Here is a 22,785-nt window from a genome sequence, read left to right as displayed (position 1 = left end):
CGTGGCCTCCCTAGACGCACCGTCCACCACCGCCTGGCCTTACCTCGGTCCAGGACCATGGCCTCCCTAGACGCACTGTCCACCACTGTCTGGGCTGTGCACGTGTACTTCCCACCGTGGCCTCCCTAGACGCACCGTCCACCACCGCCTGGCCTTACCCCGGACCAGGACCGTGGCCTCCCTAGACGCACCGTCCACCACCGCCTGGCCTTACCTCGGACCAGGACCGTGGCCTCCCTAGACGCACTGTCCACCACTGTCTGGGCTGTGCACGTGTACTTCCCACCGTGGCCTCCCTAGATGCACCGTCCACCACCGCCTGGCCTTACCTCGGACCAGGACCGTGGCCTCCCTAGACGCGCTGTCCACCACTGTCTGGGCTGTGCATGTGTACTTCCCACCGTGGCCTCCCTAGACGCACCGTCCACCACCGCCTGGCCTTACCTCGGACCAGGACCGTGGCCTCCCTAGACGCACTGTCCACCACTGTCTGGGCTGTGCACGTGTACTTCCCACCGTGGCCTCCCTAGACGCACCGTCCACCACCGCCTGGCCTTACCTCGGACCAGGACCGTGGCCTCCCTAGACGCGCTGTCCACCACTGTCTGGGCTGTGCACGTGTACTTCCCACCGTGGCCTCCCTAGACGCACCGTCCACCACCGCCTGGCCTTACCTCGGACCAGGACCGTGGCCTCCCTAGACGCGCTGTCCACCACTGTCTGGGCTGTGCACGTGTACTTCCCACCGTGGCGCAGCTGGGCACTCAGGATGGTCAGATCGCCAACCGTCTCCTTCTGCACACGAGGGACAGGGCGCGGGGTAGGTCAGAGGACCCTCCCCTGCAATGAGTCAGGGGACAGGAGGTGCGGCTCACTGTCCCCTGCTCCGATATGCCCTCAGACCTCTTCACCTCGCTTCGTGGGAGGAATCAGCTACTTTCTACTTGGTACCACTGGGGATTAAACAGCAGTTTTGTTGTTGTTTTTAGAGAGGACAGCCAATGTTGGTTCGGGTTAATAATATCATCTGCCTTGTGGGGAGGGGCAGCAGGATAGTGGGGAATTAATCTTGCTGGATGCTGGGAATCCAGGCTTGCCCCTAACCTTCTCCTGCGTGCACAAACTTTGAGTGGAACCAGGGAGCTGCCTGTCTAAGGGAGGGTGTTTATGGACCCAGGGATGGGCTTGCCAGCATTCCTGGGGGAAGGGGAAAGGCTTTGGGGTGGTGATGATTAAGGACATCTTGGGTCCCCTGTCACCAAGGAAGGAGGAGCCCTGAGCTCTCTGGCCTCAGGCCTTACCATGCTGGCCCTTTGGTAATGACCCCCAGGCTTGTCAGAGTCGATGGGGAAGTCGTCCAGGGTCCAGACGAAGGTGAGGTCCATGGTGGGGTCGTGGGAGGCGTGGCATTGCAGGGTCAGGTTGTCACCTAAGTTGATGTCGGCGCTCGAGGGGGCTAGCGTGATTTTGGTTGCATCTGCCAAGACAACGGGCCCCTGAGTGGAGCAGGAGGCAGGCCACAGCGGGGCAGCAGGCCAGGGTGAGTGGGTTTGCCTTGAACCCCAGGAAGAAGAGAACAGGCCGTGTGGCAACAGTACCCTGACCTGCCAGCAGCCCCCTGAATGTGTGGGAGGGATGGAGGCGCATATCCTGGATGGTGGTCCCCATTGAGACCAAACCCCAGGGTAGCCTCGAAACGGAACTGGTGAACACGTGTCCCCCATCCTGAATTCCTCCCACCTCCCTCCCCATTCCATCACCCGAGGCTGATTCGAAAGCTACTATAATATTGTAAAGTAATTAGCCTCCAATTAAAATAAGTCAATTTAAAAAAACCACGGAACTGAGAGGAACAGAGGAACACAAGAGCCGGGTGGTGGGGAGGGAGGGCGCCCGAGGGAGGGCGCCCTGCAGAGCTCGAGTGGCTGACCACAGCCGAACCGCAGCCCTCACCTCGCACGGACAGGGTGCCTGTGCTGTTGGCTTTCCCCATGAAGTTCTCAGCAAAGCAGGTGTATTTGCCTTCATCGGACCGACTGATGTTTCTGATGATCAAGGTGCCATCCGGAGTCACGGTCACTCTGCAGCAAGGACGGAGCGCACCTGGCTGACCCAGGAACACCCTGTGGTCCTGCGACGGGGGTGGGAAGCCAAGGAGAGGGAGTGGAGCTGGAATCGCTGGGGGCAGAGGGGGCTGGGCTTGTACCTGCTGCTGTTGACCAAAATCTCAGTGCCTTTGCTCCAGAGCACCACGGCCTTGGGAGCGGCCCGGGGCTGACAGGGGATCACAACCTCTCCTCCTCGGGCTGCAGGGATGAGACGCCTTACGGGGTTCAGCCTGAAGTCGGGGGCAAGCGCTGGAAGAAGGGGAGAGCCCCGCAGTCACCCAGGGAATCCAAAGAGTGCCCCTTTTGCTTGATTAAGACGCCACCTGGCTACACGCTAAACATCTGATGGGCTCTCTATGGGTGACTCCCAGCAGCACCACTTGTAAAACAGCCAGGCTGCAGCCCCTTCTCCTCACCCCCCGCAACCTCAACTACCACCAAATCTCCGCTGAACTACTGAGAGCCCCTTATTTGGTCTTCCTGTTTTTGCATTTTCTTTCTACAGTCTTCTCCACACAGCCGCCAGGAACGTCTTTTTAAAGTCACGCAAGTCAGACACTCAGAATGAAGCCAACACCTCCCAAGGGCTCACACAGCCGTCTCCACTCTGACTGCAGTTCGCTGCTTCCCGCACCCACTGTGCTCCAATCACCTGGGCCATTTTTCCTTTTTCTTTTCTGTCCCATGAAAATGCCATGGGTTTTCCTGCCTCAGGACCTTTGCGCTTACCATCGATTTTGCTTCCGAATGCCCAGATCTCACATGATTGATTCACGTCCCAAATGTGACTTTCCCCAGAGAGGTCTTCCTTGACCCTTCCCTCTAACTGACCCACCTTACCCCCACCACTCAGGGATTTTCCTTTCTTTTTTTTTTTTTAATTTATTTATTTATTTTTGGCTGTGCTGGGCTTTTCTCTAGCTGAGGCGAGCAGGGGGGTCTACTCTCTAGCTACAGTGCGAGGGCTTCTCATTGCAGGGGCTTCTCTTGTTGTGAAGCGCAGGCTCTAGGGCACGCAGGCACCAGCAGTTGTGGCCCATGGGCTCAGTAGCTGTGGCACGCAAGCTTAGCTGCTCCAGGCATGTGGGATCTTCCCGGACCAGGGATCGAACCCATGTCTCCTGCATTGGCAGGCGCATTCTTTACCACTGAGCCACCAGGGAAGCCCAGGGATTTTCTTTATACTGTATTTGTTATGACTATCTGAAATCATCCTTTTAAATTATTTGATTTTCTGTTTGTTTGCCCCTCTCCACTGAATTGTAAGATACTTGAAGGCAGAGACCTTATCTTTCATCCTGACTTCTTAGGAGGTGCTGAAGAAATGCTAGTTGAATGCATGAGTGAGTCTTAGGTAAGCCTCACTGCAACTTGATGAGATAGGCACCATTCTGTCCATTGTACAGATCAGGACACAGGCTGCAAGCTCAAGTCACACAGCTAAGGCTGCTGGGCCAGCTGACGCTTGTAGGCACCTGTTACGTGATGGGCAGGTTCTCTATGCTTTAGCTCTATCATCTCCTGTAACCCCACAGCCTGTGTGAGGGCTGGACGATGATTTCTTGATTTTATTAATCAAGAAACTGAGCCACAAAGAGGTTAATAACTTGCCAAAGGCCACATAAGCAAAGGGGCTGCATTAAACCCAAATCTAGTTGATTTGGTTTCCAGTGACTTTTGCCACTTTTTTTTTTTTTACAGCAGTAGGCATTTACTTTCAGATGTGGGTCAAGCCGGAGACCCTGTCCTCTGGGAGCTCTCTGTCTAGTGCCTCAGCTCCTGTCTTCAATCCCTGAGTGCTACTTAGAAGCTGTTGGAAAACTGCCAGGTGAGTGTGTGAATGTAGACATGCCGCTGGTCAGAATTCCTGACCCCCTCCCCCCGCACCACCCCCCCCCCCCCCCAGCGTGTCCCTGGGGACATCCTCTCTCCCTGGGCCCTTTACCTTGCACCGCCAGCTCCGCGCTGGCGTAGATGGTACCGTGCTTGTTCTCCGCCACGCACTGGTACATGCCGGAGTCCTCCAGGCTCAGCTTGGAGAACCGCAAGTCCCCGGCCAGCACTTCTACCCGGGCCTGTGCAGACACGCCCGCCCCAGGCAGGGCAGGGGCATCAGGACCCCTGGAGCGCCCCGTGGGCGCTCACAGAGGCGCGCAGTGGAGACGGGGCTGCCTGGAGAAAGCCCCCCTGTGCGGTCCTCTCCAGGGCCGCCTGGATCCCAGGCTTCAGAGGTTCCCCAGCCCTTCCATGTCGGCACGTGGAAGCCAGGGGGCTGAGGGACCGACCCACTCAGGACCACCGGTGCGTTTGTGGCTGAGGTGTGCCTGGACTCAAGTCCCAGGACCCTCCAGTCAGGATTCTCTCCAGCTGACCGGGAGAACGTGACTCGGATGTACAGAAGCACCTAGAACTACCCTCCGGCACCCTTACTGGCCCAGAGGGCCCCCGGGGGTGTGGGGGGGAGGGGGCCAGGGAGCAGAGCGCACTGAGCTGGGGGGTGGGGGGGCGGACGCCCCAGGTCTCCTACCTGGGAGGTCAGAGGCTCCCCGTTCCGCAGCCAGCGCACTGCCGGCCGGGGCTTGCCGGCGGCGGCGCAGGCCCAGTGGAGATCGGAACCGATGTCAGCCTCCCTATCTGAGATGACCCGGAGCCACTCGGGCTGAGCTGTGGAGACCAAAGGGAGCGTCTGCCGCGGAGCCGGGCAGGGCCTCGGGGCTAAGTCTCCGGGACAGTCGGACAGCAGAGGGCGGAGGGTTCCGGGACCGGGGCGGGGGTGGTGGGCGGTGGGGAGAAGCAGGTTCACGAAAACCGGCATTTGGCGCCTCTGCCAGTAGCTTTGAGCGACTTAAACCTCTGTAGCGCGTCCCGTGCGCTCTGCAGCTCAGGGGCCGCCTCTCGGGACCGGGACGGCGGGGCCGCGGGCGCCGGCCGGCCTACCCTGCACGATGATGCGGCCCTGGACGGTGTCGCGGCCCTTGGCGTTCTCCGCCTCACACTCGTAGGTGCCCTCGTCCTCGAAGCCCACGCTGGGGATCTGCAGGGTGGGCTCGGCCGTGGCCCACTGCGGGGACAGGGAGCCGTCCACTTTGCGCCATTTGATCCTGGGCACGGGGCTGCGGGGAGACAGAGCCAGGGGGCTGGGCGGGGCTGGGCAGGCGCCCCGTGCCTCACGCCCACCAGGCCCTCCTGGGACGCTGGGCAGGTGGGGAAGGGAGAGGGGTCCAGGAGAGACGGGGAGGGGGGCAGCGAGAAGCTGCTCCCGGGGGCTCAGCGCCCCCGGGGCCTGCACCCCGAAGCTGGCTTGCCCTCCCCCCACCCCCTCAGTGGCCTCTCCTGGGCCCTGCCTTCCCAGCAGCGGCCTGAGACCGAGGTCTCTACGGGTCCCTCTCCTTTCTCCTCAGCGGGGCCTGGCCTCTACTTTTCAAAGGGGATTTAGCTGTTAGTAATCTGTGTACTAAATTGACTGAGGACTCAATGACTCTTATGTGCTTTCAAGATGGGTTTTCTGGAAGCCCAATCAGTCTCTACAAAGCAGGGGGCATCCTGGGTAACCCAGGAGATATAGGAGGGAGGAGAGGACCAATGGTCAAGTTACATTCTTTCATTCATTATAGGGACATTTATCCAGCACCTGCTAGCAGCTTAGCACTGGTCCAGTGAGTTCTTCTCCCAAGCGGGGAAGATTTCTGTTACAAACTTTCTATCTTAAAAGGTAACTGTTAGCATCCATAGAACACTTACTCAATGCCAGATACTGTTCTAAGCACTGTATGTATATTAGTTCATGCAAACCTCATAACAACCCCAGGAGGTAGGTACTATTATTAACGCTAGGTACAAGTAGGGAATGTGAGAGCTGGACTATAAAGAAAGCGGAGTGCTGAAGAATTGATGGTTTGAACTGTGATGCTGGAGAAGACTCTTGAGAGTCCCTTGGACTGCAAGGAAATCCAACCAGTCCATCCTAAAGCAGATCAGTCCTGGGTGTTCATTGGAAGGACTGATGGTAAAGCTGAAATTCCAATACTCTGGCCACCTGATGTGAAGGGATGACTCTGATGCTGGGAAAGATTGAGGACAGGAGGAGAAGGGGACGACAGAGGATGAGATGGCTGGATGGCATCACTGACTCAATGGACATGGGTGTGGGTAGACTCCGGGAGTTGGTGATGGACAAGGAGGACTGGTGTGCTGCGGTTCATGGGGACGCAAAGAGTCGGACATGACTGAGCAACTGAACTGAGCAAATAGGGAAACTGAGGCTTAGAGAGGTTAAGTGGTTTACCCAAGGTCTCCATGTCAGCAAGTGACAGAGCTGGGGTTTGAATAAGGCAGGCCAGCTTGGGTCCACGCACCACGTTACCTGCCTCCAGCCTGTGGTGCTACATAAGCTGCCTGAACCAGTCATGGGCTGGGAAGACCAAGTGAGCCGACATGTGTCAGGGCCCTGGAGTGTGCGATGCCTCACCTACAGACTCAGTGTCCACTGAGGGCCCAGCATTCTGCTAGACCCTGCGCAGGGACACCAAGATGACTGAGAGCTGGCCCTGCCCTCTCCCTGGGGGCTCGGAGGGGCTGGCCCTCCCTTCCCACCACTCACTTCCCAAAGGCGAAGCACTCCAGGGTGACCTGCTGTCCCACCAGTGCGTAGGTCTCTGCTGGGAACCGGGCCTTGATGCTGGGAGCAAAGAGCCTGGTGTCTGCGGAGAGGGGGAGTGTGCGCATCAGACACAAACACTCCAGGTCAGGGCTCCTGTGCCTGTGACCTCAGCGCAGCTCAGAGCCTGCGTTTCTTGATTTCCTTTCCCGTTGGTGGCTGGAGCAAGGCCCTGAGACTGGGCCGCAGGAGGGCCCCAGGGTCCAGGCACAGACCCTGTGCCCTCCGAGCTGCTCTTTACAGCTTCAGACGGAAAACCCGCGTTCCCAACGCCCTTGAGCCTTCAGCCCCCTGCCCCCGGCCCTGCACACCGACCCTGACCTTCTGCGGCCAGGTTGAGCTGAGCAAACTTGCTGAAGACGCTCTTGGTGGAGAAGTCCATGTGGCTAGTGGCCAGGCAGGAGTAGTTGCCCAGGTCCGAGGCGTTGGTCCGGGCGATGTACAGGTTCCCTGTGGTCTGGGACACGAAGTGCCGCCCGTCCGTTGGGATGAAGTTGGGGAACTCATTGAGGAGCCAGCGGTAGGACAAGCCTGCGAAGGGGGCGTGTGAGGGGCCTGGGCCGCTGGTCAATGGAGCAGCTCTGCTGGGACCCCACAGTACACTGGGGACCCGTAGACCTGGTCCTGAGAGGCGCTGGGCCCTGAACTGGGGCTGGGGGGAGACCCAGAGGGAAGTCGCATCTTTAGCCCCACTCTCAGGGAGTGCGGTCTGCTGGGGAGACAGCTCGCAGTGGTTGGGGGACACTCCCAGTCTGGCGTGCTGGGGGGCACAGAATCATCTGGAGCTGGGGACCCAGGGATCAGCATTCCAGGGCCCCTCACCACCGCTTACTCCATCCCTCTTCCATAAGTGGCCAGACGCCTCCTGTACCCTCTCGCATCGGCATCACCCAGGGCCTGGCTCACCTGGGTAGTGGGCGGGTGGGTTGCAGGGTAGCATCACCCCCCAGCCTTCGTGGGTCTTCACTGGGTCTCGCTCCTCCTTGGAGAATTCCTGCAGAACTGGAGGTGGAAACCAGGCCCTCAGGCGCTGGCCTTCAAGCCTGCGGTCCCTGCCCCATCAGCCTCCATGGGGCAGGAGTCACTCGCCCTTTCTGGACACCTCCCAGCACCCTCTTTGCCACCCCCACAGCATCTCAGCCCCCCGTGGGGCTCACAGCCGAAGCGGAGGACAGCCTCTCTGCTGACGACAGTGCCCACGGGGTTGGAGGCCAGGCACTGGTAGACACCAGCATCCTGGGCCTTGCTGGGGTTCATGATGACCAGGTTGCCCCCAACCAGCTGCTGGCGGGAGCCTGGCTCCAGCTTCATGTCGGTGCCGTTCATCTTCCACCTGCAGTGGGGGTGGCAGGGGCTGATGTGAGGACAGCCTGCCGCCGCCCAGGGCCTCCCTTCACCGCCGCGGGGCCTCACCTATAGGTGGCTGGAGGGCTGGCCCGCGCACGGCAGGCCAGCGTCACCTTCTCCTCTGTGGACTCCTCTGGGAATAGCAGGCCAAGGGGCTGCTCTTCAAAGACAGGCCCAAAGGTAGCTGGGGATCCCCAGGCCGAGCTCCAAGCTGCAATGGGGGACATCACCAGACGTCTCAGGGCCTCGGGGCCAGCTGGAGCCTGATCTCCAATAGAACTTCCTGCAGTGATGGGAAGCTTCCATTTTCTGAACTGTCCAGTACAGTAGCCACTGGCCACTGTACCTCTGAAATATGGCTGGTGCAGCCGAGTAACCAGATTTTTAATTTTGTTTGATTATAATTAATTAAAAATTCAATTTCAATAGGTTAGGCAGACCACAAATTTGGAAAACTCAGCAGTGGCCACAAGACTGGAAAAGGTCACTTTTCATTCACATCCCAAAGAAAGACAGTGCCAAAGAATGTTCAGTGTACTATACAGTTGCGCTCATTTCACATGCTAGCAAGATAACGCTCAAAATTCTTCAAGCTAGGCTTCAACAGTACATGAACTGAGAACTTCCAAATGTAAAAGCTGGATTTAGAAAAGGCAGAGGAACCAGAGATCAAATTGCCAACATCTGTTGAATCACAGAAAAAGCAAGAGAATTCCAAAAACATCTCCCTCATTGACTATGAGAAAGCCTTTGACTGCGTGAATCACAATAAACTGGAAAATTCTTAAAGAGATGGGAATATCAGATCACCTTTCCTGCCTCCTGAGAAACGTGTATACAGGTCAAGAAGCAACGGTTAGAACAGGACATGGAACAATGGGCTGGTTCAAAATCGGGAAAGGAGCACGTCAAGGCTGTATATCGTCACCCTGCTTATTTAACTCATATGCAGAGTACATCATGCGAAACGCCAGGCTGGATGAGTCACAAGCTGAGATAAAGACTGGCGGGAGAAACAAATATCAACAACTTCAGATATTCAGATGATACCACCCTTAGGGCAGAAAGTGAAGAGAAACTAAAGAGCCTCTTGATGAGAGTGAAAGAGGAGAGTGAAAAAGCTGGCTTAAAAAACTCAACTTTCAAAAAACTAAGATCATGGCATCCGGTCCCATCACTTCATGGCAAATGGATGGGAAAACAATGGAAACAGTGACAGACTTTATTTTCTTCGGCTCCAAAATCACTGTGGACAGGGGCTGCAGCCATGAAATTAAAAGATGCTTGCTCCTTGGAAGACAAGTCATGACAAACCTAGACAGCGTATTAAAAAGCAGAGACATCACTTTGCTGGCAAAGGTCCATGTAGTCAAAGCTATGGTTTTTCCAGTAGTCAAGTACAGATATGAGAGTTGGACTGTAAAGATGGCTGAGTGCTGAAGAATTGATGCTTTCAAACTGTGAAGCTGGAGAAGACTCTTGAGAGTCCTTTTGGACGGCAAGATCAAACCAGTCTATCCTAAAGGAAATCACCCCTGAACATTCATTGGAAGCTCCAATACTTGACCATCTGATGCAAAGAGCCAACTTTTTGGAAAAGAGCCTGATGCTGGGAAAGATTGAAGGCAAGAGAAGGAGGCAGTAGAGGCTGAGATGGTGAGATGGCATCACCAACTCAATGGACATGAGTTTGAGCAAACGCCAGGAGATGGTGAGGACAGGGAAGCCTGGTGAGCCACAGTTCATGGAGTTGCAAAGAGCTGGACATGACTTAATGACAAAACAACAAGGCAGATTCCATCTCGTCAAGTTAGTTCAGTCAGCCACCCCTCCCTCGCAGGTACTGAGTACCTGCTGTATACTTAGCACTGGGTAACAGCGACTCCTTCCATCACATGGAGCCGGAGGCCCAGGAAGGAAGGCAGAAAGCTGACAGTGCAAGGAGGCAAGGACCGTGACAGTGGCTTAGGCTCACGCGCAGGGACCCTTGGAGTGGAAGAGGCCAGAGGACTCACGGGAAACCTGGCCTGTGGGGTGTGAGAGGGGCCTGGAGAGACTCCTGGAAGCCACAGGCCAAGCGGCAGGGAGAGGACGCGTGGCCCTGGGCCTGTGCTCCTTCTGGGGGGCGTCCCCAGGGAATGTGCTGGGGCTTGGGCCTCTGTGGGCTGCCACAGGACCCTCGGCCTCAGCTTCCTCACCTGGGAGGTGGAAAGGTGACCGCCCCTCGAGGCCCAGAGCAGGGCCAGCCTGACACAGGTGGTGTGCTCAGTGCTGCTCCTGGACCCAGGTGAGGCGTGGGGCGGGGACCAGGGGCAGGCAGGCTCAGGGGCGGGTGGATGCTGTGCAGGTGGCTTTAGGGCACTGTATAAAATTTCCATGTGTCAGTTCAAGAAAGAGAGGCCCAGAAAGGGGAACAACTTGCCCATCGTCACAGGGCAAGCCTGGGGCACACAGAGGTCTGGACCCTGGGCTCCTGGGTTTGCTGAGCGGATGGGCATCCCGCATGCAAACGGCGGCGTTTCTCTGCCTGGCCCCTCCCAGAGCAGATGCCTTGCTCTTCCCGGCGCGGGTCCAGGCTCCCTGGGCAGGGGATGCGAGGCAAAGGGCAGGGTCCCACACCCGCCTCGACGTGCTGGCCAGGCAGCTGGGCATGCCTTGCCTTTGTGGCGTCAGGCGGGAGCCAGGCCACCCCTAGTTGGCTCCTGTCCCTTAGTGAAGCTGATCTTAGCTTCCTTGGTCGGTCGTGAGGTGGGGTCCCCATTAACTAGTGCCTACTCTCCTGGTTCATCCAGCTGTCAGCCTTAGTCCAGGGGCGGGGATGGACCCCATGTCACAGCTGAGGCTTGGTTCCAGACCCCTGGGAATGACGGCAGCTGCTAAGCAGCTCTCAGAATGGAGGAGGAGGCGGGGCTTCCTGAAACGGCACCCTGCCTCCTGCCCCCTCAGCCGTCCCTCTCCCTCATGGCTGCCCCGGGCCTCAGAGATGGCCCAGCTTAATCCCGAGTTAATGATGGTGGTGGAGGGGAGGGACCCCTGCCCCAGCTGGGACTGTGCGGAGGGGCGGGGGAGGCAGCCAGGCTGCTGGGAACAGCCCTGCATAATCGCAGCTTCCAGGAAGTCTGTCTTCATGGTGGGGGTGGGGGGCTGAGTGGGCCTGGGGCACGCTGATGCTTTAAGACTGGCTTCCTTCTGCACTTGATCCCAAGCTTGATCCCCTGCACTTGGCCATATACACACCCTCACCCCGACATCCACACAGGCACACTTTCCACGCCTGCCATGTACGCCCACTTCCTCACGTGCACACAGACATCACACATATATACATACATGACTCTCTAAGCTACTCCAGGAGTCAGATACATACGTTGATACACACATCGGTTTCCAGGCACAGACGGCTACAAATGTCCACATATACTTGCCTATGTGTATACATATACAAAACGGGCGTTCATAACATCCAGGCGTTAATAACCACAACATAGATTCTATCTCTTGAGGGCTTACTCTTTATCAATATCATGTTCTACGTTTCTTTTTTGTAACCTCTTTACAAGATAGGTACCGCCATTTTATTGTTTGGCTAATCTGAAAACTGAGACTTAGAGGTTAAAAAACTGGCCCCAAATCACACAGTGAGAAGGAGCAGATCTGGGGTGTGGACCCTGGCCAGCCTCCCCGAGAGCCACGTCCTCAGCCACCGGGCTCAGGGCTCCCAGCAGAAGCGTCAGAGGTGCTGGTCCATCCTGAAGGTACCGAATCAGCATCTCTAGGAGGGAGGCCAAAGAATCTAGATTTTAAAGGGGCTGCGTGGACGTTCTGAAGGGCAGTTAGAGCTGCGAGCCACTGCACCGCGTGTAAGGACGTCTGTTCACGTTTGTCTCCCCCAAAATGCAGCACGTCCTCCATGCAATAACTCGCTCACATCTCTACCCTCCCAGACATCCACAGGCACACACTCACTCACCCCAGGCCTCCCTGTGAAGCTACACACACATCCACCCACATCCACACACACACACACACACACACAGACTCCCAGGCAAACCCACCCCCTCCATGCTCTCCTTGTTTGACAGCCTCTCTGATTTTCTCCTGATTCCCTGTCCAGACAACCCTGCTCCTCAGTGCACAGGCATCGGGGCCTCGCAGAGGAAGCAGAGAGGGAGCTGGGAGTCTGCGGGGGAAGCCGCACAGCGCTGCTTTGCACTGGGGCGTAGGAGTCCAAAGCTGTGTCCTCAGGGTGGGTGCACAGAGACAGCTAAGAGCCGAGGCCCCTCCCAGGACGAACAGCTGTAGGACACTCCACTCCTCCCTCTGCCGCTCTCCAGGGGGCCGGCCAGGTCCCACCTCCCTGGGTCTTCCTGCCTCTCAGGGTCTGAGGACTCCGCTGTCTGCCTTGGGGGCTGGAGCCCCAGGACTGAGCTGCCCCTGAGGGTCAGGAATGTGGCGGAGCCCAGGCACCCCCCTCCTCTGCTTTCTCTGGGCTAGATGTCTCCTGCTCCTGAAGCCTGGGCTCCCTACCCCAGCAGCACCTCCAGGCCTAGAAGCCCCGGCACCAGAAGCTAGGCCTGGGCTGGGCGCCCAGGAGGCTCCCTTACTTCCTAGCAGCCTCAATGATCTGGGTGCAGGGCTGGGAGGTGGTCAGAACATAATGAGGACATTTGACAGTATACCAGTGGGGTCCCTCCCAGCCATGACGAAGAATTTAAGATATGCAGCCCTGCAGGGGACCGCGGGGTGGGGAGGTGGAGTCTGAAGCGGTTAGGGCTCCAGAAGGCCATCAGACGATGGGCACACTTTCTCCCGTGGCGATCTTGAAGGGGAAAGGACACGTCTGTGGGTCTAGGCTGGGGGTCAGGGCGGAGAGACAGAGCAGCGGTCCCAGCAGGTGCTTGAGCTGCAGAGGCTGCTGGAGACCCTCCGGCTCTGCCAGCCCAGCCTGGGGGCCTGCAGCTTGCTCTGCCCTGCCCCCTCCCCTCCTGCCAGCCCCCCACCCCGGGATCCCTGGCTCGAGAACCTTTCCTTGGGCCTCTCCTGCCTGCTTCCTGGGCACCCTCTGCTCTGCCTCATCTCTGCGCAGACCCTGTTCCATATCTCGTCTACTTGCCAGGCCTCAGTGTTGCCCTGAGGAGCCCGCCCTCCCAGGGTTTTGTGGTCAGGGGACCTTAGAGCGGTCCTATCCAACAGAGCAGTATGTGAGGATGGTAATATTCTATAATCTGTGCCGTCCCATGCGGCCATGAGGCCTTGAAGTGCGGCTAGGACAATTAAGCAGCTAATTTTTAATTTCATCTTGCAGCCTTAAGGGCTACAACTCTGCGCTAATGTGGAGCTCTGGCTGGGCCGTAGTCTTGCTGTGTGACCCAGGGCAAGCCACTCACCCTCTCTGGATCATGTTTCGTTCATCTACAATGAGACAAAGACTCGTCCCCTCTTCTCCTAATCTCAGGAAAAGTAAAATCCGCAGACGTGAAAATTCCACGAGGACATGGCCTCACGCTGAAGTGCAGAGTCAGTTATCTCTGTAGTCATCCCTAACAATGACAGAACACCCGACCCATCGCTGCTGGCTCCGGACAAGCCCTCTTACCTGGCGTGGAGACTAGGGCCGCGGCTACCAGCATCAGCAGGCATGCTCTCCTCCCGAGGGGCGTCCCCATGGTGGGCTCCAGGCTGGGGCCGGCAGCGGAGATGAGCCTCAGCCCAGCACAGGGAGTGTCCGGCTGGAGGCCGAGAGGGACCTGGTGGGGCAGAGGGATGGGGAGGCCTCGGAGCTGAGCAGTGCACTCCCGGCTCTGGGCGCACGGGCCGGCAACGCTTCTGCCTCAGCCCGAGGAAAGGCTGGAGTCGCTCCCACCCTCTTCAGGGCCCTGGGGAAGGGCCTGGCTATTGCCCAGTAGCTCTTCCCGGGCTGAGTGCCTCCTGCTGGCCCCCTGGGGGTCTGGCTCTGCCCTGGGCCCCTCCCCTCCTCCTACCGCCCACTGAGTGGTGCTGCTCGGGAAGTGAAGGCAGTGACTAATCGGGAGGCAAGAAGCCGCTGCATGTTCACCGGGAACAGCTCTCCTGGAGGGCTGGAGAGCTCAGGCTGGGGCCTGAGCCCGGGTGTGGGGAACTGGCTCCATCTTCTCAGGCCCACTCTCCCTGGTCGCGCTCCCACAGTGGCTGGGTTGGAGGGTAATGAGGGTCTCTGTGAGCTGCTTCTAGCCTCTAGGAACCAGCCTTATTTTCTAGCAGTGGGGAGGAGTTTCACTGATGCATCCCGCCCCTTTCGCCCTTATGTGCAGTGCATGATGGAGCCGTAACTGTGGCCCCCTTAGCAAGGCTCCCCGCCAGGTGGACTAGTGGTCCCGACAGGCCTCTGGGCAAGAGATAATGCAGCTCCTAGACGAACTTCCTGCCTGCCGAGACGAGCTGCCCTTCTCCAGGGGATCCTCTTGACCCAGGGACCCAACCTGGGATCAATCAAACCGGGTTTGATTAACCCAGGAATCAACCAGGGATTGACCCCGGGATCCAATCTGGGATCAGTTGAACCGGGTTCGATCAGCCCAGGGATTGATAGATCCAGGTATCCAACCTGGGATCAGTTGAACCGGGTTTGATCAGCCCAGGGATCGAACATGGTTCTCCTGCCTTACAGGCAGATTCTTTACCGCCTGAGCTACCAGGGAAGTCAGGATGAGCAGAGGTGTGGTTAAATCCTGAAGACCTGGAAAACATGCTCCCTGGGGGCACCAATAGCAATCAGAGCCTCTCTCCATCAGTCTGAGAGGTGGGGGCCTCATCCTGGAGCAGGAGTGGGGCCACCTACCCCCATCTCCAGGCAAACCCGCACAGTTTGGGGGAGTGTGGAGTCCAGGGGCCTCCTTCCGGTCGTCAGAGTGAGCCTGGGTTGCAGGGCCCCCAGGCTGCAAGGAGAGGTCACACCACTGCAGGGCCCACCTCTCAGCCCCACCACCTGCTTTGCAGGAAGCTAAGAGCAGGAGAAGGTCTAAGGTTGAGGGAGACAGCCTGGCTGGGGACTCCGCTGCTAGCCTGCTCCGAAACCCACGTGCTCCTGTGCTTCAGCGTCCTCCTGTGGCAGGCGGGTGCTCCAGTGTCTCCTGCAGCTGTGAGACAGCAGTGCTCCCGAGGGCCTGGGAAGGCTGGCCTGGATGGGGGTGGGCAGTGGAGGCCTGGGGCCCGTGCAGGGCCTGCAGACCAGGCAAGCTCAGGGTCTCTCTGCCTCACTGTGGGCTCCACTCCCCGCAAAGAAGGGCTCCCAAACCTCTTTCAGCCTCAGCATGGGCCGGCACCGCCCTTTTCCTGCCTCCCCAGCAGCCTCAGCTGGGAAGGTTGTGGGGAGAAGCGGCCGCAGGGCTCAGGCAAGATGTGGGCTGAGGAGCTGGGTGTTCTATGGGGGGTGAGCTTAAACTGGTGCACCCCCTCCCCTGCCCCAGCTCCGGCATCGTGCCCCTCCCCATGTCAGGCGGCCCGGACTTGCCCATCCCCATCCTTGTCCCTTTCCGCTCCAGACCTCGACGCAAGGTTTCAGCACTTTCAGCCGGCCGGACACTCCCCCAGGGCGCTCGGTGCAGAACGGGCACCACGTGTGTGTCATGCTCACCTGCCTGAGAACAGCTGTCGTGTCAGACGCTCACACTCACACTCACACTCACACTCACACGGTGGGTTGACCAGGCTTCAGTCCTGCTTAAGGGTTAACCCAGGGCAGACAGACACACACGGGCACCCTCCTACTCTCACACACACTCCCTCACACACACACACTCTCACACAGGGTCAGCAGGGTGCTCAGTCATGGAAGAATCTAGAAGCAGGACCCTGGAGGGTCACAAATGCAGAAAGCTGTCCTCATGACAGGGAGCCACTGGGCACTGGAAACCACCGCAGGCTTTGGAATCACAACAGGAGTCGGTGACCTTGGCTTTGTCTCCTAACAGTGTTGTGAACTTGGACGAGTCTTCTCCCCTGGTGGACCTCAGTGTTCTCATCTGCCAAGTGGAGACCATAACACTTCCTTCCCAGAGTGGTTCTGAGCGGTCAGTGAGGTGTGGAGCACCCCGCAGGGGCAGTCCTCGGGCTGTTTGGACTTGCCCTGGCTGACGGTGGGGCCGGGGGCATGGACAGAGGATGGGGCAGCGGACCCTCCCCACTTCAGCCAGAGCAGCTCCCCTCACCCTTGCTGGATCCACTAGAGACCCCTCCCCGCTCCAGCCAGAGCAGCTCCCCTCACACTTGCTGGATCCACTACAGACCCCTCCCCGCTCCAGCCAGAGCAGCTCCCCTCACACTTGCTGTATCCGCTGGGCTTCCCTCCCAGGTTCCCTCTACACAAAGGGATCCGCGGTTCCGAATGGTTTGAAAACGTCTCTTTGGCAGTGTGCCCCGTCTAGAGTCTGGCCCAGAGAAGGTGCTCAGTCATCCTTCGCTGCCTGCCCTTTGTCTGTCTGCCAGTCCTGCGAGCTCACAGGGGGAGGGTGCAGGCTGGGGGAGACGTGCCCTTATCCTGAGCTGCCCGAGCGGCACAGAGACGGACTGACAGGGACCGGAGGCTGGCCTGCAGACTTGGGCAGGGGTCTGCTGTGCCCAGCAGCAGTGCTGGAGAGAGTGGGTGGGTGTGCGTGTGTCCACACGTGTGTGATGTCTGTGCGTCCCTCTGTATGTGTGTGGTCTGGTCTTCTGTCTCTGTGTGTATGCATGTACCTGTGTCTGTGTGTGGGGGCAGTATCTGTTCTTTGTGCATATGCCTCTGTGTGTGTGTGAGTGCGTGTGTGTCTTGCGTCTCCACCCGGCACAGGGTGCGAGGACCCAGCCCTGCCTTGCTTCTCTGAGACCTACACGCTGGATCATTCACCCCCGCACGGCAGTGCTCAGAAGCAGCTGCCATCTCTTTTGTTTGCTTTTGTTGCTAAGTCATGTCTGACTCTTTGAGACCCCAAGGATTGTAGCCCGCCAAACTCCTCTGTCCATGGGACTTTCCAGGCAAGAATACTGCAGTGGGTTGCCATTTGCTTCTCCAGGAGATCCTCCCCACCCAGGGACTGAACCTGCATCTCTTGCATTGGCAGGCGGATTCTTTATCGTTGAGTCACCAGGTTCTCTCTCTTACTATAAGTAATTATAACTCATCATGAATAACACGATTCCTCTACTCATCCTTCAGTTTAATCCAGGCTTCAATCAGTCACCTCTGGGTTCAAGCGCCCTGGGCGTCCCTGGGGACTGAGACCTGTGGCCCCAGAGGAGACGTGGATGCAGAGGGGCTGGGACTGGGCACGCCTAGGGCTGTCCTCTGGGAGCACTGGAGACTGATCAACTCCACCAGATGTGCACTGAGCCAAGGCCTGTGTGAACACCCCCCCGAACCCCCCACCGCCTCCCACTCCCACCACAGAGCCTGGGGCAGAGATGGGACCTCACTGCCTCCCTGATACGAGGCACTGGCATCTGGCCTCGTCCTGCGTCTGTCTCCGTTGTATATTTAACACTGTGTGCCAGGCACTGTGCTAAACGTGAGGGGTGGGCAGGAACAACACCACCACCCTTGCAGAGCTCCTGCCCAGCTGAATGCAACCGGGGGATGTGCTCGAGAGCCTCAGGGGCCAGTCGTCTTCCACACCAGCCCTGTGACACACTCTAGAATGCCCAGGATGGAGCTCGGGCTGGAGTGGAGCTATGCCAGGCCAGAGCTGGCCCCAGGCAGCTGCCCTGGTGCAGGGGGGCAGGCGCAGGCTGGCACAGGCGGGCACAGGCTGCCACTATTTGGGACCCGTCCTGAGAGAACGCGGGAGTTCATAGCTGCTCGAGGTTCAGGGGAGCTGGCTGAGTTGCTGGGCCCTGGAGACAAAGGATCTGGAAGACAACTGGGGATTGGGAGGCTGGGAGCTGGACTCCACCAGGGTCTGCGGGCTGAGGACCCCTGCTCAGGGCCAGTCAGCAAATGAAAGACGCCCTCTACTAGGGTACTGAGGTTCCCGGCCCTGGAACCCGTCTCTCCTTTCCCCTGACAACGGAGATCTGAGCAGGTCTGGGATGAATGGGGGTAGGAAAAGGAGTTAGGAGCCCAGTTGAGGCCAGAGACTCAGTGACTTCTTATAAGCCACCAGGGCTTACAGGGGCACCCTGGGTTCCCCGCCCCCGGCATGCTGCTTAAAGGCGGGGGTGGGGTCCGGTGTTGACAGGCCTCATGCTTACTAGCCAGTGTAACCTTAGGATAACTAACCGGTATAACCCCAGTGACTGTATGTTCCTGAACTCTGAGCCTCAGTCTCGGTCTGCAGAATGGGAATGAGAAGGGAAGTACCCACCTCCCGGGACTCCTGTGAGGTCAGCACCATTCCTGGCCCACAGCAAGTGCTTGAGGAACATCAGAGCTTGTCACTGAGAACCCTCACCAGTCTCAAGCGCAGGCACCGGCACACCGAGGGACACACAAGCGGGCCCACAGACGCCGCGCCTGGCTGTGAGCCGAGGTTCCACACGGTCTCAACATCTGGGCCAGACTCACATGCACGGAGAACACTCCCCTCTCCTGTCTCCCTGCACGGGCGCCTTCCCCCTTCACCCCCACCGGTGTGGGGGGCCTGGGCAAGCACCCACAGGCATGCCGTTGCAGACGAGGACACAGGGGCACACTGTCACACCCAGGCTCTGTGCGTGCAGGAGGGCGCCTGGCTCAGACACACATGTGGGCTCCCCTGAGCAGGTACTTTTTATCAGCCGCCCTACCTCCTGCCTGTGGGGTCTAAGATGGGAGGGGGACTCTGGCTACAAAAGGAATTGCCTGTGAAAGGGTCCTGGGACATGACCACTGTCTTCCAGAAAGGTCTAAACCACCTCTATGCCCCTGGGAGGACGGGGTCTGCACAGGCCTTGTGGGGCTCCGTGCCCGGTGGGGCAGGAGCTGGTGGGAAGAGGATGGTGCCTTTGAGGCCTCGGTGGCGGGCGGCTGGTGTCCTGAGCTGGAGCAGGTCCCTGGGTGTGTTGGGCGGGAGGGGAACCCCTCAGTCCCCGTGGGAACAGGGACTGCTTGGGGACAGGGCAGCCTGGCCGCGGTCCCGCCCCTGCCTGCTCCTTATGCTGCCTCCCTCCTGGGCCCTGCTGGTCTCTGCAGCCTCTTTGTATTTGCAGCTGGCACCCTGAGGCCCTGCCCCGGCATGATTGTGCCCTCCGGGGAGAGCTGGGACTCCCAGGCTTGCGGATCTGCCTAAGCGTTGGGCCCTGGTCTGGGAGGGTCAGCCCTTGATCTGCGGCCTGGAGTCTTTCCCTCCTGTGCCCATTCTCTCCACTGAAGAGACCCCGCAAAGTTGGGAGTGGACAGAAGGGGCGAGCTCTGCGGGCTTCTGAGGTGACCTGGAGGTGGGGCTCGCAGCACCCAGACTCCAGGGTTCCTGTCTGCCTGCCTGCCTGCTAAGCGTGGGGTCTGGGGGCAGAAGGAGAGAGGGCTTTGGAGGAGAGTCCCTTTCTGCGATATCAGGAGCGGGAGCAATTGTTCCAACTTGGTTTGGAAAATCCAAATCAGGAATAAATCAGTAGAGCAATTTTGCATGTCCCCTCTTCTCTGCTGAGAGATTCCCCCGTTTCTGGACAGGCTGGTTCGGAACCAAACCTGGTCAGGCTGGGTTTGAACTTGCTCCTCCCCTTCGGCCAGTGTCCACGCCAGGGCCCCGGTTAATGGCACCTGTGGGGCTATGCTGCAGGAGGGCCACCCTTCCGCCAGACCCAGGGTGGAGAAGCCTTTGGTCTATCAGGCGGGCAGACATGGAGAGGATGCAGGCTGGAGGAGACCAGCTGGTGTCATCCGGGGGGTGCCCTGAGTGTGGGGTGGGAGTCATCAGATAAAGAAGCGGAGTGCCCTTGGGTCGGCCCAAGTCCTGCGATGGAGTGTGCTCGGTTTTGGGTGAGACCATCACACACCTTAGCTGTGATTTGCACCCTCTTTGGGTAAACAAGGAAACATGGGCTCAGTTTATAGCAAGATAACTCATTAAACCCATGGAAGGACTTCTTCACTCCAGGATGGTTACCATCAGGGCACAGAACCCACAAAAATTTCCATGAATATTCCAAGTTAGCAAAGCCCCAGGGGGTTTGGTCTAGACTGGGGAGGTCCAGAAGGGTGAGAGGTGGGCAGCATGGAAGAGGGAGAGAAAAGGATGCCTGTCTGCCCATGGATTCCTGAGTCACTCCTGCCTGTATTTATTGCAGGATGACCTGAGGCTGGGAGAAATTTACAGGGTCATCCAGCCCAACTTCTACTCCAGGCAGAAGTGCCTCTCAGCTTGGCCCGGACCCCACGTCCCCGCCCCTCACACAGTCATGGGAAAGAGGCTGCCCCAACTCTTCACGGCTCATCGTCCTGGTGAGGAAGTCGCTCCTGCAGTCTAGCTTCAGTCTCTCTTGCTTCATTGGCGTATCTGTTGCTCTAGTTCTTTTCCTGTGAATCAACCCTGTGGTTCTGACCTTAGGCTTCTGAGATAAGCTTTCTCACAAACATTTGGCTGAGGACATCTCTGGGGGTGGGGGCACTGTGCCTTCTCAAAGGGCGTGGCTTCCCCAATGGTCTTCAAGTCAAAGAAGACACTTTGCGGGCACCTCTTTCTTAGTACTGCTCCTGAGGAGCGAGTCTGGTCAGCCAGTCAGAGACCATCCTGCTGAGCGCACTGCCTCAGAGGCCCTTCCCACACGTGTCTATTTAAACTACTCTGGCAGAGAAGGTGTTGGAACGGAGTTGCATAAGGGAGTGAAATCCGGGGCTGGGGGGGATGGTGTGGGGTGGGGGCGTGCATTTGACCCGCAGGGACCGTGTGGAGACAGCTTGCGGGTGTAGACACTGGGTGGGGAGTAAGAGGGGAATAAGCAGGGCCCCTCTGCTCGGGCAGTGTGCTTCTGAGTCCCCCGCCACTCAGGGGGGCCCCAGAAGGAGAGGGGGCATCGGGGACTTTGCTGCCGTGGGCACAGCGGCCCCTCCATGTCTGTCTCACCTCAGCCCCCTCCTGATGGCTGGGAGCTCCTGGTAGATCTCATGAGGAAGGAGAGAGAACTCTGACCTCAGGTGAAAGCCATCCTCGAGGGGACCTGCAGCCTGGCTGGAGAGGGTTAGGTGGTGGGCCCCGGGTGGGGCATGGACCTCCCTGCTCCCAAGGCCAGGGTCGGGCACGTCTCTGCCCCACCTCCGGCCCACCCTCTCTGCCCTCGGTCCCATCGGGTGGGCTCTCTGGCCGGGAGGCTGGGAGAGGAGTCCCAGACGGCCGCCGGGAATGTGATCAGACCAGCGACACCCTGGCTAACGTGGAGTCTTCCTCCTCTCGCCTCCCTCCAGGCAGAAGGACAGGATGCCAGCTGGGCTGGGGAGGGAGGCTGGGGCTTTGGGGGTCAGGCCGGAAGGCAAGGGTGAGAGGAGTCTGACCCACTGCAGGCTGGATGTGAAGCAGGGGGAAGTTAGGAGCAGGAAACCTGGGGGCAAGCAAGCCCAGATTCTCCGGGGCAGGGGTCATGGGCACTCACAGCTCCCCAACCTCTAAACAGCCTGGACCGACAGCTTCTCCCCTAGGACTCAGGCTCAGCCCCCACCCGTCTGTGGCTTTGTCCCTGCGCGGCGCGAACACTCTCCTTCCACAGGCGCTGTCTCAGCTCACCCCCTTCCGCTCCCCAGACATGGGGACCCCTCCTGGAGGAGGAGATGGCTGCGCACCCCCCTCTGCCTCTGGCCCATAGGACTGCCTTCTCTTTCAAGACCCCCGACTTGGCAGCCCTCTCCCTTCCGGCCCATCCCCTCCCCTGCTGGAAAGTCAAACTTCTGCACCTCCTTCACCGCCACCGGCGAGGATGGGGTGGCCCGAGGAGACGAGGAGGGTGGGCAGGGCAGAAGGGATGTGACTTGACCCAGGTTCTCCTCCCTAAGTCCGGGCTCCTGGACGGGCCTTTGCCTAAACTTGCGCTCCAGTCTCCCCTCACCTCCTGCAGCCTCCCCCTCGGTCTAACAGAAGCAGGACTTTATAAAGAGGTCAACCTGCACAGGCAGGCCAGCGCGGCCTCACGTCCGGCCAGTCAGGTTCGCTCCCATCCAGGGACAGGGCAGGCCAGGGCACGGGGGCCTGGCCTCACTCACAGACAGTCAAGCCCTGGGCTAGGGGCACAGGGCAGGGCTGTGGCCTCTGCCCACTCTGGGGGCAGTCACTGCTGCCAGCCTGTGGCTTGAGCTCCTAGACACACTCTTGGGGTTCAGCTTCCCGGCCAGGCCTGGCCTGCCAGGGCCCTGCAGGGTGCCACCTACATCGACAGGGCGGAGGGGGTCTCGGTCTCGGCGGCCCCTGGGGGGCTGGGGTGAGAAGTCAGACGGCCCCTGCCAGCCAGCTGGGGTTTCTGCTCTGGCCCTGTGCCCTGCTCCCCGCAAAGGAACTGAGCGCCCAGCCCCTGCCCACAGCGGTGCCCCGGGAAGCCCCTGGGCTGGAGGAGACAAAAGCGGCTGGCACCTACCTGGGATGCAAGGAGGGTGTTGGCCGGGGAAGGGGGACGCCGCTCACGCCGGGGAGCCGAGCCAGCCGGGCTGCCGGCCCGAGCCGCCCTCCTCCGCTCCGCTCCCTCAGCCCCAGCGCTCGCTGCCGACCTGGTGCAGCGGCGGGCGAGGGCGCGCGTGTGCGCGTGTGCGCCTGTGTGCGCCTG

General features: G+C 59.1%; 1 protein-coding gene across 1 annotated transcript in view; it reads right to left on the bottom strand.

Moving 5' to 3' along the window:
* CNTN2 (contactin 2) overlaps positions 1-22,785 on the bottom strand; it is a 32,432-nt gene extending 9,647 nt beyond the window's left edge. Inside the window, exons 1-14 of the mRNA XM_069544499.1 lie at positions 22,600-22,785; positions 13,709-13,859; positions 8,179-8,323; positions 7,923-8,098; positions 7,672-7,767; positions 7,087-7,296; positions 6,709-6,808; positions 5,046-5,221; positions 4,636-4,772; positions 4,054-4,183; positions 2,207-2,357; positions 1,954-2,081; positions 1,302-1,477; positions 675-795 (exon numbers count right to left, since the gene is read on the bottom strand). Coding sequence (XP_069400600.1) covers positions 675-795; positions 1,302-1,477; positions 1,954-2,081; positions 2,207-2,357; positions 4,054-4,183; positions 4,636-4,772; positions 5,046-5,221; positions 6,709-6,808; positions 7,087-7,296; positions 7,672-7,767; positions 7,923-8,098; positions 8,179-8,323; positions 13,709-13,778 — 1,816 coding nt within the window. The 5' untranslated portion in view covers positions 13,779-13,859; positions 22,600-22,785. The remainder of the gene's footprint in view (positions 1-674; positions 796-1,301; positions 1,478-1,953; positions 2,082-2,206; positions 2,358-4,053; positions 4,184-4,635; positions 4,773-5,045; positions 5,222-6,708; positions 6,809-7,086; positions 7,297-7,671; positions 7,768-7,922; positions 8,099-8,178; positions 8,324-13,708; positions 13,860-22,599) is intronic.

The sequence above is a fragment of the Ovis canadensis genome, chromosome 12 (assembly GCF_042477335.2).
Source record: "Ovis canadensis isolate MfBH-ARS-UI-01 breed Bighorn chromosome 12, ARS-UI_OviCan_v2, whole genome shotgun sequence".
Classification (NCBI taxonomy): domain Eukaryota; kingdom Metazoa; phylum Chordata; class Mammalia; order Artiodactyla; family Bovidae; genus Ovis; species Ovis canadensis.
This window is presented reverse-complemented; position numbering and strand designations above follow the sequence as displayed.